Source organism: Abramis brama, assembly GCF_963993115.1.
Source record: "Abramis brama genome assembly, chromosome: 17".
NCBI classification, from domain to species: Eukaryota; Metazoa; Chordata; class Actinopteri; order Cypriniformes; family Leuciscidae; genus Abramis; species Abramis brama.
The window spans coordinates 18,918,495-18,932,379 of record NC_139979.1 but is presented as its reverse complement, the minus strand read 5'-3'; the positions used below and the strand labels follow the sequence as shown (position 1 = coordinate 18,932,379).

The 13,885-nt window shown below is 36.2% G+C and overlaps 2 protein-coding genes across 2 annotated transcripts; both read right to left on the bottom strand.

Annotated features, from left to right (window-relative positions):
• Window positions 1–226: 226 nt before the first annotated feature.
• cops7a (COP9 constitutive photomorphogenic homolog subunit 7A) lies at window positions 227–8,086 on the bottom strand. Its single transcript, XM_084089488.1, has 8 exons — window positions 7,977–8,086; window positions 7,036–7,158; window positions 4,410–4,485; window positions 4,063–4,151; window positions 3,317–3,519; window positions 3,112–3,217; window positions 1,418–1,587; window positions 227–555 (listed from the first exon to the last, which is right to left on the bottom strand). The coding sequence occupies exons 2-8, from the start codon at window positions 7,156–7,158 to the stop codon at window positions 516–518; spliced, it is 807 nt and encodes a 268-aa protein (XP_083945614.1). The 5' UTR covers window positions 7,977–8,086; the 3' UTR covers window positions 227–515.
• An 842-nt stretch (window positions 8,087–8,928) lies between these two features.
• Window positions 8,929–13,778, bottom strand: cldc1 (C-type lectin domain containing 1). The gene is made up of 6 exons (XM_084089366.1): window positions 12,248–13,778; window positions 12,030–12,131; window positions 10,894–11,049; window positions 10,651–10,802; window positions 10,372–10,493; window positions 8,929–9,185 (listed from the first exon to the last, which is right to left on the bottom strand). The coding sequence occupies exons 1-6, from the start codon at window positions 12,342–12,344 to the stop codon at window positions 9,020–9,022; spliced, it is 795 nt and encodes a 264-aa protein (XP_083945492.1). The 5' UTR covers window positions 12,345–13,778; the 3' UTR covers window positions 8,929–9,019.
• Between the last annotated feature and the right edge of the window lie 107 nt (window positions 13,779–13,885).

The window sequence follows — 13,885 nt, the reverse complement described above, 5'->3', positions numbered from 1 at the left end:
AAATGGCATTTTGCATAACACACTGGTGGGAAGAGTGTATGTGCTGAGAGAGAGAGAGAGAGAGAGAGAGAGAGAGAAAACCAGGATGTTATTTCAGGGCTCCGACATTAAAGTGCGGCTAATTAATGTCATGACCTCTTAACAGACATGCCCCCATTGAGACGAAACATTTAGCAGCACTTAACATTAGAGGAAAGGAAACTTGAAAGCCAGAGACTACACAGGGTGACAGATGGATATCATTTATTCATTAGCTTCATCAATTTACATCCAGATTTAATAACGAACAAAAACAAATACGCAAAGGAAAAGGAGTATGACTCAAATTAAATGACATTTACAGCACGCACCACGCATATGAACACGCACCCAGCGTTGTGTAAAAGTTGTATCTGTGTTAGACTATGATGATGGTCTGTGACTGAGAAGTGGCCATCGGTTGGTTTATCCGTCTATACAAGCAAGCAGTCGACAATATGTGCGTGTGTCTGTGAGCGGGATACTGAAGATTGAGATCAATTAGACTTTGACCAAATCTTTCCGCTCCCACGAAGCCTGAAACATACAAAAAGAAAGAATTGCACAAGTGAGGATTTGTCATTTTAATGATACTTTACGATTTTCCTTGTGTCTATAAATAGTGGTGAATATTAATTATCTGGCCCAATTTACATCCATTCTGAATGCTTAAAAAAAAGAGGTACGTCTTAAAGTACACGTCTAAATTAATTATTTCGGCGATCAACATTATGCCACAATTGATCTTAACTTACATAAAACCCAAGACATTCCTTTACTCTATTTACCTCATATGTTAATAATCACATAATTATTATTGGAAAGTTAGCAGCAGCACACGGACAAGGAATAGTCCTGAAATGTTAATGACGAGAGACGCCTTTAAAGCCTTGGACTCAGATTAATCTCTGTCAGACCGGCCCTGAATAAATTATACCTCTTCTTAAGTGACATTCTTTAGTGACAAAGAAAAAGCAGTGGTGATCAAAAGCCCCCCTCTCTTTCCAGAGCACATCCTGACATGAGATTTCTAAACCAGGACAGAGACAATTTTAAACTCATCGGGGCTTAATTAGGACTATAAGCCTGTGGGTGATTTCTTATACATCACACTTAACTAAAGGCAGGAAGCAGTGCATAAGCTCACTGAAACAGCGCACAAAAACATTCATAAATCATATTCTGTGTGCTTAAAAATGCCATTAGTAAATATAAAGTCCTTGAGTGTTGATTTATGTGAGATCAGTAGTTTTAACAGCAAAAAACTACACAGGGCTTCTTTAATATAAATCACTGTGATGTTTTATAGAATTATGGTACATTATAGAGTTATTTATAGAGACTAAGATCAATAGGAGGGAATTCTGAAGCACTAAACCCTAAAATACAATTAACTTACCCTTTGACCTTTGAACTCTTTTTCCCTGGTTGCCGTGGTTCCTGAGAGGAGGCAGGGTCTCTCGGCTCAGCCGGCTGGTCTGCATCCTGATTGGATGCTGCTCCAGCAGGGGCGGGGCCAGATGATGGGGAAGCAGAACTTGCCTTGAGGGTTTTCTGTAGGTTTGATACCTAATTAAAGAGGTGAGAAGAAAAACTGTCACTGAATCCTGGAGTTGTCAAACAAGTAAAAATGAACTCTTAACATACAAGAAAAAGAGGCTGTTATATCATATGCTATATATGCAGATATATAAGGTATATCAGCTTACTACTGCAAATTGCACCACATATATCCTATACTGCCTAATATATAAGCATTATGCCACAATAAACACTTCAAACTATATTATGCTACATTATTACTACTGTAACCAATAAATATGGTTATTTTGCATATTTATCCAATGCTGTGTAAACATGCATAAACTGATCGCATACTATATACTTCAGCGATAGTAAGAGTTTTTTAGTATTCTGAATTTAGACTTAATAAACGGTTTCATTTTACTTCTCAAACAGTTAAGCACATAAAACAGCCTTCATATGAGTCGGTGAAGTGATGCTTTTTTATCATGAATAAATAATATGAATTTGTTCAAAATACATTAAACATGGAAATCATACACACAATAACTTGAATACACCGCTTCTATGATGAACATGTTTTTGAGTCCTGATATGACATTCATTTTGATATTTTTGGGGAAGGCTTAAAGTAAAAAATGTCAGGGTGATGCAACTGTCCTGAAATCATAATGAAGAAAAAAAGCCTCAAAAGAATGAATTTCAAAGTTAGTAGTTTGGCATTATGTTTTATTATTTATATAAAGGTTATATATTTACATTATTATAATTTATATGCATTTAAAATTGTAATTATAAATTATAATTCATTATTAACTATATAATTATTAACTATAGTCTGCTAAGTCAAAGTAAAAAAATAAATACCTTCATGAAAACAATTATTAAATTTGTACACTTACATGTATCCAAACTATAATGAAAATATGTTTACTTTTTACAAAACGCATGAAATTTTAGGGTCATTAAATTGAAACGAGATGATATTAAAAGAATTACAAAGCCACATGAAATCAACATTTCTAAGACTTTGGCAAATGTGTTTTAAACTAGATTCTTAAAAAAATTATCTTAAAGTTGTATCCAAAAATTATGCCTGGAAGGGATATTTGTTTTTAATGACTATATTGTCTTTTTTTAATACTTTAAAAATGAGGAAAGTACAAAACTCTAAACTTGGTTTAGACAAAATGATACGGCAATAAAGGCAAACTACAGCTACATGTTTTATTTTACTATGCCAAAATGCATAAAAACAATAAGTTCACAGAAAAAAGCAAAAATTGACAACAACATAATCAGTTATTCATATTTTGTTGATTTTCTCTTGTTTTTGCATGTGTGCATTATTTCTTTGTTTGACAACCTGGCCAAAAATTATGTCCGCACAATATGACGTTTCATTGCTTTATCACAAATAAAACTGACTCCAAGAACTACGCAATATGATTACAAAATGTTTAACACATTTTAATACTATTTTGTGTATGTGAATTTTCCTAGGCCAGACATAACTTTTGGCCACTACTGTATATGTCACTAAGGGTGGGTGAAGATTCACACACAAACCTCTGTTTCCACTTGAACTTTGACCTTGAGCTGGCTTTCTCTGTACTGATTGGCTCTTGACACCTGCTCCTCAATGCCACACAGAACTGCTTCACAGCCTGCACACCTGAGCGAGACAGACAGAATATTTAACACCAACACGCAAGGCATTTTGCGACAGCATCCATCGCACTCCATACTGACACAAACACAAATGAACACTTACCACTCCTGCAGTGTGTTGGCAATGTTGGGTAATTCATTGGGGCCCAGGTCTCGACCTATGCTGCAGTCTACCTCGACCTGCTGGTTCCTCTGGTCCAGTTTCCCGTGGATAATGTCACTGTAAACAGCCTCGATCAGCAGGTCTTCCAGCTCACGCACATTCTTCAGCTCTAACTGCTGGAGCAGTAGTGAATACGGCAGACACTATCGGGAGAAAACAGCACAAAGAGGTTTGTTTGCTTCGTTTCTTATGAATAGTATGCTCTGGGGTAAGTTAAATCTTTTAATTTGTCCTAGTAATATTATAGAGGCTTGAAAGGAGAACACTGGTTTCGTCAATCATGCAAGCCAATAACACTAATAGCCCATACAGTTAACATCTGTGTGCCGTTCATAACAGAGCCTTATTAAAAACAGTGTTGAAGTTGGCATAAAAGGGATGTTGGGACAGTCTTTTCTTTCCTATTGTGACGTATCAAAGACAACATTCAGACACACACCACATAAACTCAACAAACCACATAGAATCTGATATTTTCAATTCCGATTTGTGCCAATCCATATGCCGTCCTAAATCCGATACAGGTCAGATGTTTTGCAATGCGACCTCAGTCTGAACAGTCATATCAGAATTCATAAAAAATATTTTATAAAAAATAATGATCTACACAGATAAATGATTTATAATTAATACTGCATAAATTGTCAATACTGATTTCATGGTTTGTTTAATAAATGAATCACTACCTTTAGATTGGAGGCCAGGCTGATGATTGACAGGTGACGGAGTTTGTTCTTCTGGGCGGGTGTGAGTTCAGGAAGCGAGGCTGCCCTCTCTAAATGGCAGACATACATTAAATTAACATACATTATAACCAAGCGTACAGCCAGAAGGGAAACAACTGATTACATTAAAGCCCTGGTAAAATCTGCAACAGAACATGGGCCAGAGACTCCCGCTTCCATCTCACAGGAGTTAACTTATTTAGCAAGGCAAAGGGCAGCATATACAGTCTCATTCTGAGTCAGAGCAGAGAATAAACCCACTGCCTCAGGGGCCAATATCTGGTCAGATCATTTGTTGTCATGGTTACCTTTATAGTCGCAGTAGGTTCCATACGCAAAAAGATTGAGAAGCTGGTACACTGGAGCGTGGGGACCCGTCTCCAGCTAGAGAGAGGGAAAGTGAAGTACAGACAAAGATTGATGTGACAAAGTGCTGAAGTATTTTGTGTTTAGCACTAGCAGAAAGCACTTTAGTTCAGCTCTGTAGGAAATAAATGGTAGTGCAGTGCATGGGAACTCTGGGATCAATATGTGGCAGAGATTCTTGCATGACCTGTAATGCAATAATGATGACATCTGTTGCCTTGCCAGTTTGTTATATTATAGCACTCATAGTAAACATCAATATAAAAATATATATTATAACAAATATAAATATATTACCATTCAAATTTGTGGGATCTTAATGTTTAAAAAGTTTGAAAGAAGTGAATCATTTTATTCAGCAATTAAATTGATTAAAAGTGACAGTAAAGATTAATATATTAAAGATTAATATTTCAAATAAATGCTTTTTTTTTTTTTTTTACTTTCCCTTCATCAAAGAATCCTGAAAAAAGGTATCAGTTTCCACAAAAAAATTAAGCAGCATAACTGTTTTCAACATTGATGATAATAATAATAAATGTTTCTTGAGCATCATATTAGAATGATTTCTGAAGGATCATGTGACACTGAAGACTGGAGTAATGATGCTAAAAAATTCAGCTTTGATCGCAGGAATAAATTACATTTTAAAATACATTCAAATAGAAAACAGTTATACTAAATTGTAAAAAATATTTCATGATTTTACTGAAAAAGAAAAAAAGGATTAAATGCATCGGTGAGCATAAAAGACTTCAAAAACAATTCAAAAATCATACCAACCAACCAATCAACCCCAAACATTTAAACAGGAGTGTATTAAATGATATATTTAATACAAAGTAATATAAATATCTATATAAATTAGGGCTGTAACGGTACGTGTATTCGTACCGAACCGTTTCGGTACAGGGCTTTCGGTTCGGTGCACGTGTGTACCGAATGACTGAATGCAATATTTTGTGTGCGGAACATAGGTACATTTTCGTGTTTCCACACGAACATATTAAGTGGCGGAAGTCTCCGCGTTCAGCGCAAATCCCGCCCTGCAGCTGATTCTAATGTTTTTTCCTATTAGACATTCTCTGGTTTTACCAGTGTTTTACCCGTCGTCACTGTAACCTAAACCAATGAAATAGACTGCAGGGCGAAAAAAAAGCTTTTCCGCTTCGTGTGCGCGCCGCCGCACTCTCCGTTCCGTGGTGTGTGTGTCGACGACCCGCTGCGCTCTCTGCTCAATGTTCGAGTCCCTGTTTGCGCTTTGCCTTCTGCTCTGTCGTTAACGGCCCAAACACTTCAATCATGTACCGATCACGCACTGGAAAAGCAAAGTCCGCTCAAATAAGGTGACATTTCTCAGTAGTAACTAGACTTCTGTTTGCTGAGCAGCTGGTATAGTCATGCTGGCAACAATGGTAAAATGACCTGCTCTGATCACATGCTCTGGTAATAATAGCTTTGGACTATATTTTATTTTGATAATGATTAAAAAAGTGAAAAAAAAATCTTAAATTGATTATGTTGATTGATTATTGAAAAATAATAATACATTAATATATTTGTTTAATATTATTTTAATATAGGGCAATTTTCTGTTCCTGCACTGTAATCATAGTTATTTATTTATATTTTTCATTATATTTTATTATGTGATATTGGTTTGAGACTGAGAGTATTTTATTTAGTGGAGAACTTTGCAGCAGTATTTTATTTCTTTTTTTATTTTATATCTATTTTATTAAAAAGTGTTTAAAAAAGTGTAAACAACTTGTAAAAAAAAATTATAGTAATAAACAACCTGCAGTTTAATGTTTGCATTTCTTTCCCTTACTGTACCGAAAATAAACCGAACCGTGACTTTAAAACCGAGGTACGTACCGAACCGTGATTTTTGTGTACCGTTACACCCCTAATATAAATGCATACTGACATGACATATGTGTTCTGAATGGGGGAAAACTTGCAACCTGACTGTTTAGATTAAATGTGAATAGGATTACAAACCATAACAAATTTAATATGGATCAGATTTAAATAATCAATGTTTTCAGGTGAACATGATTTTACCAAGTACAATGTGTTCCTGGATCAACATTCCAATCATCCAATCAGATTTGAGGGATGGGTTTACAATTAAAGTGAAGTTTAGGCTTACAACCAGGGTTAGGTGTTTTATTCAGTGTTATTCACCTATCATTTCCCTCTGATTTTAGGGATACGTTATGGATAGGGTTAGGTTTAGGAGTAGGGATCTGGTTAGGAATGTGTTTTCGGACAGGAATGTTGTTCCTAGGATCAGGAACATGTCTAATTTGGCAAAATCATGGTGACCAAGGTTTTCAAGACCATAAACCACTATTCTAATTTGAATTATATATGCAAAAAGGATTTGGTTTTAGACAGCATGGCAGAACATCAAGAAAGAAAACACTTGAACATTAGATTAATCACCATGACATTAAAGATGACACACATGCGCTGCCATTTAAAATAATTATGTTAGACACAGAATTCATATAAAGTCATCAAGTCTGACTGAAATAGATTTCCAGCACACATATTCCTCACCTCACGGACGTTGGGCAGTTCTAGTATGTCTGAGAAAACATAGAGGCCTGGGGTTTCCAGCAGAGAGCTGATGGCCTGAGCCAGAGCGGGACCTGAGAGAGACAGCAGCTGATCCACCTCCATCTGACGGGACAGAAAGAGTTTAAACAATCCAGAGCCCACCATCTCAAAGGATGAGGTAGTATTAAAAGCTAAAGAAAGTTTGCATTTCATAAATAAAGAGAACTGAGTTCAGACTTCTTAACCACCATAGTTGTTCTTCTTAAATCCGTACCAGCAAGCCTCAATAACTCATGTACAATAAACCTGTTTCATTGGGCTTGTTAAATGGCTGTTGATCCAAAGCAATATGCTTTCGACGACACTTTGATGCAGGGATTTAATAAGACAGGTGGCTCACGGTAAAATTAACTACATTCTCAGGGTGAAGTTATGCATGATGCACTTTCATGATGATTAAAACAAGCCTGCCAAGTGCACTAGGAGATTACAGCTTACAGATGCGTTTAAATGCACTTGACATAATACGATTATTTAGGAGACCACAAATGATAATGAAAACAATGCATGTACTATTGCAACATTTTTGGAAACAAGCATAATAGTGAACAAAAGTGTGACTAGTGTTCATCAACAAAGTCAATAGGTATCAGCAAATGAAAACATTATCTAACCGTAGATATACTTTGTTAAATGGGGTCTAAACGCATTCTGTGTTGTTTAATACTCATAAACAGAATAAACCAGTCAGCTCGTGCTCAATGTTGAGCACCCGGTATGAAATACATCAACACAGCACCAGCTAGGCCTTGCCGTTGATAAACTAATGTCGTACATAAGCACGCAGCGTTGGAAACTTCACCAAGCATGCTCAAATGTATAATATTAATGTGCGACCACATTTCGCATGCTGAAATGTGCCGACAAAGCGATATAGTTACCTTATTTATAAAGACTGAGGTTGTTTGTGCCAACTGTGGTGTCACTGCTACTTCCGTTAGCAAGCGTGCTACGACATAAAAACGTGCCCTCTGATTGGCGGAGAGGCAGAAGGGAGGGCGTGACCACAGAGCGATTACGAGAGTGAGCGGACACACATCGCCACCGTGTGGTCACGAGAATTATACATTCTTGGGCTGTGTTCAGTCAAATCAATATCTACTTTTACTAATATATATATATACATGCATATATATACATGCATATATATATATATATATATATATATATATATATATATATATATATATATATATATATATATATACATATACATACAGATGCAAAAGCCTCTAAGTGCCATCTGACATTTTCTTCTAGAATGATCATTTTTATAGCCTCTATATATATATATATATATATATATATATATATATATATATATATATATAAAATAAAATACATGTTACATTTACTAATCCAAAATGATTTAGATTAAAACATTTATATCCAAATGTTTGACTGGTAGTGTATCTTTAGAGACGCTTTGTGAAAACACAGAATATCTTAAAAAATATCCTAACTGTCGTGTACTGACATAACATGATCTTGTGTTGAAATGTCTTGTATTGAATTCTGCTTGTACAGTTCAACAGTGTGCTCAAACAATTAAACAACCTTTACTATTTGGTTTTCCCTGCTGACAAAACTAGCTTAAACCACCCATAGATGGTTTCTCATTCTTAGCTTGTTTAAGCTGGTTTATTCCCAGCCTGACCAGCTTGTCTGTAGACTCAATTGCATTGTGTTTGATTGCATTTAATACTTAAAAGTTTTTTTTCTTTTCTTTGGTGCCTTGGGAAAGTGGGTGGTGATGAGTGGAAAAAACATTATTGTGCAATGTTTTCAGCTTTTTCAAACGTCATGTCAAATTAAAGACACGTGAACCTTAACCTCTGAGAATTTCACTGTTTATTTAAAAGAACGAGGGCAATAGAAAAATAGATATAGGCTACATTTTTACACATTTCAACTCAACATCAATTCAAATGTTAAAGGTGATAGGATCCATCTCACAGATACGTTTATAATTGAAATCACAGGGCACGTCGAACCAGGTTTTCGAGTGCGAGTCCAGCACTGCACAGTCTTCTCCATGAACCCCTCCCGACTGATGATTATTGGGCTCTTTATGCCATTCATTCCAGTACCTACAGAGAGCAGCGGTGAGTCAGAGGAACCACCAGGAAAACATCATTATCCCACACAGTGATGTCAATTTAGCAATTGTTAGATTTAGCAACTTTTCAGGCAGCTTCTTCTTTCCCCCCAAAAGCACCTAACAAATTTAGGTATTTGTAAAATTTATTTGGCGACTTTTAGCAATTTTTCAAAAGTTGCTAACTCAAACAAGTGTACACGTTTACTCTCTAAAAGACACACCGATTGCATACTGTATAGCAGGTACTACATTTGGTTTGAAACTTACTTTGTGACTGTTAAAAAAGCATGTTCTATAAAGTATGAATGTGTGAACGCTACACATGTTGTCATATGGCCTCAAAGAAAAGTGTCTATGGAATAATCTGTCTTCATAATCTCGCCGGAAATAGTAGGTCATCCTGGTACTTTTCTCATACTGTTTTTCGAATATTCAGACATAGGCTACTACTTTTTTGGAACACTTTTTTTCGCAAACTTTATAGTAGGGAAGTATTCGATTAGGGAAGTATTTCGAACACAGCGGCTGCGGCTGAAATCGCATACTCTCTTGAGTAGGTACTTATTTTCAATAAGTAATTACTTCACTTCACATAAAAAGTATGTTCTATATAGTTTGAATGTGTGTAGTATGAATGTAATCTGGACGTACTACATTCGCCATGTTGTCATTATCATGTGACCCACCAGCGTCAGTAGTGTCACTTCACTGCCATTCACAAATCCTCTCGCGTGGAGCATCGTATGCACACTTCAGAATGTCGCCGGAAGAAGTAAGTCACCTGGGTACTTTTCGCCTACTCTTTTATGAGTAAATTGGACATAGCCTACTTCATTTGTCACATACTGTTTTTCACCCACTATTTAGTAAGGAAGTATGCGATTTGGGACACAGCTAAATATTCTTCATGTTTTCATGCCGTCACATACTGTTTTACGTCATTATGTAATGATGCCATCACGCAATGACATCATTAGCAACTTTTAGCAACAAATTGACCAGACCTGCCTCTAGCAACTTCTCCTAAAAATTATTTGGCAACAGTGATCCCACCAGTTCACATTTAAATAACCATCAACGTCTTGACTGTCACTGAGATTTTCAGGAAGAGTTCTAAAATTGTATAGTTTTAGATTTTGTTCAGTTGATCTGTGTGTGCGTGTGTGTGTGCGTACGTCTTATTAACCACTGTGTTGTCCACCCATTTCCACACTCCCTCAGTCTCAGCGTCTGATAAACCGATCCAGAAATGGTAGTCAAATCCACCAAGATTGCGTGCGACACCCTCAAGGGTGTGCTGTATTAAAAATAAAAATACATCAGTAGTATATATCATAATGAATAAATATATCACAGTGAATAAACATGATGCAAACATTATTTATTGAAATAAATGTTTTTATTTTCCATCTTAGAAGTGCATATAATCCATTGAAAAACACTGGTACACTTACGTGTTGTTCGTGGCTGTGCAGTATTGTCAGATGGCCACCCATGGACGCGCAGCTCTCTTTGCTGTGTTGCCAGTCAAGTTTATCCTCACTAAAGAAATAACACCTCCCTTCTAAATGCATCCAGGCCTCTGGGCATGGCCTGCATTTGATCACTGCGAAAGAGAGATGTTAATGACTCTGAATGAAAACCCTTGGGCGTCAAATACCATTCAGCGATACACTTATTTTTGCCTCAGTCCTCACCCTGTTTTGAACAAGTCTTTCCAAGAGTTGTGTATTCTGAGCAGAGGCGGGAGAAACGCTCCTGCATGGAAGTGAGTTTGAGAGACAGAGACGCAGCCTCAGACTCATCACTCTTGACTGGCTCTACAGTGACAGATGATCTGCGACTGTTTACCACTGCAGAGACAGAGAGTTTATACCATCAAAAAAGTGAAAGTGACATGTGAAGTAACCCATACTAAGAATTTTTCCTCTGCATTTAACTCATTCAAGTTAGTGGGACACACATTAGGAGTAGTGAAGCAGTGGGCAGCCATTTTTGCTGTGGCGTCTGGGAGCGATTGGGGGCAACTCAGTCATTCCTGGTATTGAGAATCGAACCTAACCCTACCAGAACCTGCAACCTTCAGCTTACCAGTCTGACTCTCTAACCATTAGGCCACGACTGCCCCAATATTTTAACCAGTAGTCGATCAAATGCTTATCAGATTCAAATAAACCACATTTAATTTGAAACCAGCCATTTATTATCATTACCTGATAGGGATATTTGGAATTAATATTATTACTATGTCCTATTCTATTCTATTCTATTCTATTCTATTCTATTCTATTCTATTCTATTCTATTCTATTTAGGGACACACACTATATCAGTATAAATATTGGTTATTGGCCAATATTGATTTGTATTTACTGGTATATTATGTTAATATGCATGCTCATTTCCCATAATTTTACATTTATATATCCTTTACTATCATCATGATCTTATTAAATGTAATCTTTAAAAACTCTATTAATTTACTAACACATTTAAATCTAATAGCAAATCTCAAAATGAATATGTGATGCCTAAATTCACGCATTTGTGTGATTTAAGTTTTTACTTTTTTTTTGTAATTATTTAGACAAATTAGTAAAGAAAATTAATACCAGTGTTTCAGTATCATCCAAATTTTTTATATTGGTTCATCTCTAATTCTATTCTATTCTATTCTATTCTATTCTATTCTATTCTATTCTATTCTATTCTATTCTATTGATTATGCAACCCAAATGTACTTTGACATCTCCAGAGAGGCAGACAGAGGCATGCTTACGTGCATGATGTGTACGTGTAGCGGTGTGTGTACGTGTAGCGGTGTGTTTACTTACAGAGAATGCCAAGTACTATGTTTGCACAAACTGAGGTCAATAGAGCAATGAGCAGGAAAAGAGAAGCCTGTCCCCTCAAACACTTCGTCCCTTTCTGAACACCTGATGAAGCACAAAATCATTGGTTATTACTCTGACTTGTCCCACATGTCTCTTTGTATTCCACTCTCCCCTCAAGTTCACATACAGTTCTCACATTATGAACACACATGCATTACCTTGTTTGCCCTGTGATGTGAGTATGGGTCTGTTCCCACTCTGAGAGATGTCCTCTGTGAACTCTTGTAAACTGGTGTAATTTTCAATATCTTCCATCTTAAAACATAAAGTTCAGTAAATCTGTCGGACACCGTCTTCTTTATTTAATTGCAGAGCTTTTTAAGTAATGTCTTTATCTTGTAGTCCCGTCCTCCAGATCACCAACAATGAAACAACATTCCATGAAGAGGAGAGCAATCAAAGGAGAGCTTCCCTGGATGAATTAAGAAGAGAAACTTCCTGAGTTTTCTCTGCTCAGATTTGTACGAGCTGCTCCTTTTTACAGCTCTCTCGGCTCAAACTTTTATCCCCTTTTCTCTCCCTCCCCCGTATTTCGGTGGTCACGTGCCCATTTCAGGGTTGGAAGAAGATAAACACTGGCAGGAAGAATTAGAAAAGAGATGGTTATGCAATACTGATTTTTTTTTCAATGAGTCACTTGTAGATTGTTCTAGCCAATACGAAGAACAGTTTGTTCATAATAGTGTAATACGTTTTTTCCCACATATATTCCTGTAAAATGTTTCATACTGAACAAGTTGTGAAATCCAGCTGTACACAAAACATCAAAACCAAGTTTGTATTTAATTTCAGATGATTTACTTGCGTGTGTACAATTGAGTCTTAAAGGGATAGTTCACCCAAAAATAAAACTTTTGTCATAATTTACTCACCCTTTTATTGTTCCAAACCTCTATGAGTTTCCTTCTTCTGCTGAACACAAAAGAAGATATTTTGGCTTCCGTCAACTGTCTGGTTACCAACATTCTTCAAAATATCTTCTTTTTATTTCAACAGAAGAAAGAAACTCATACAGGTTTGGGACAACATACGGATAAGTAAATGATGACAGAATTTTCCTTTTTGGGTGAAATATCCCTTTAAGGCTATAAGCAGCTTAATTATTTAGAGGTGAAACATAGAATTAGGCTTTTAATTCCCTTTTCTGGGAAATTGTGCCTAATCTGACATCTAATTATTGAAGTTATTACAGCCATACTTTTGAACTGGTCTGCACAAAGCAGTGCTTAACCTGTATGAACTTATTTCGTGTGCTGAACACAAAAGATGATATTTTGAAGAATGTGGGTAACTAAAAAAATATAAATACTATGGAAGTCATTAGGGAGCAGCAACTGTTTGGTCACCAACATTCTTCAAAATATCTTCCTTTATGTTGAACTGAAGAAAGAACTTCATACGTTTAGAATAACTTGAGGGCGAGTAAATAAATGATGACAGAAATACATTTTTGGGGGTGAATTAACCCTTTCATATAGCAAAATAGATAGTTTTATGAACTTTTAAAAATGCTTCTTATCTCTTTTGTTGTCATTCCATCGGTCAGTATTTTGGTGGAAATCCTTAAAATCGAAAAACTATGTAAACTAAAAAAAATCCCAGACCACATTACATGGGTTTCTGTGGCTAGGGTTAAACACTTTATCACTAAAGGTTTTGGCAAACTCTCTTTTGCTACTTTCAGAGACTGATGAGACATAAAACTGATGTGTAGGACAAAAACAAGTCAAAAGCATGACTCAGCACTGTCACAAAATCATTACGCAAGCTTTTGGTCAATCCATGACTCGGAATTT

Excerpts from the sequence above, each read along its gene's own strand:
- cops7a (XM_084089488.1), bottom strand. The coding sequence starts at position 7,158 with ATGGAGGTGGATCAGCTGCTGTCTCTCTCAGGTCCCGCTCTGGCTCAG. Across the intron at positions 3,520-4,062 it reads GCCTGGCCTCCAATCTAAAG|TGTCTGCCGTATTCACTACT; the intron begins GTAGTGATTCAT and ends TTCTCCCGATAG. Across the intron at positions 1,588-3,111 it reads AAGTTCAAGTGGAAACAGAG|GTATCAAACCTACAGAAAAC; the intron begins GTTTGTGTGTGA and ends CTCTTTAATTAG.
- cldc1 (XM_084089366.1), bottom strand. The coding sequence starts at position 12,344 with ATGGAAGATATTGAAAATTACACCAGTTTACAAGAGTTCACAGAGGAC. Across the intron at positions 11,050-12,029 it reads CATAGTACTTGGCATTCTCT|TGGTAAACAGTCGCAGATCA; the intron begins GTAAGTAAACAC and ends CTGTCTCTGCAG. Across the intron at positions 10,803-10,893 it reads AAAGACTTGTTCAAAACAGG|TGATCAAATGCAGGCCATGC; the intron begins GTGAGGACTGAG and ends TCTCTTTCGCAG.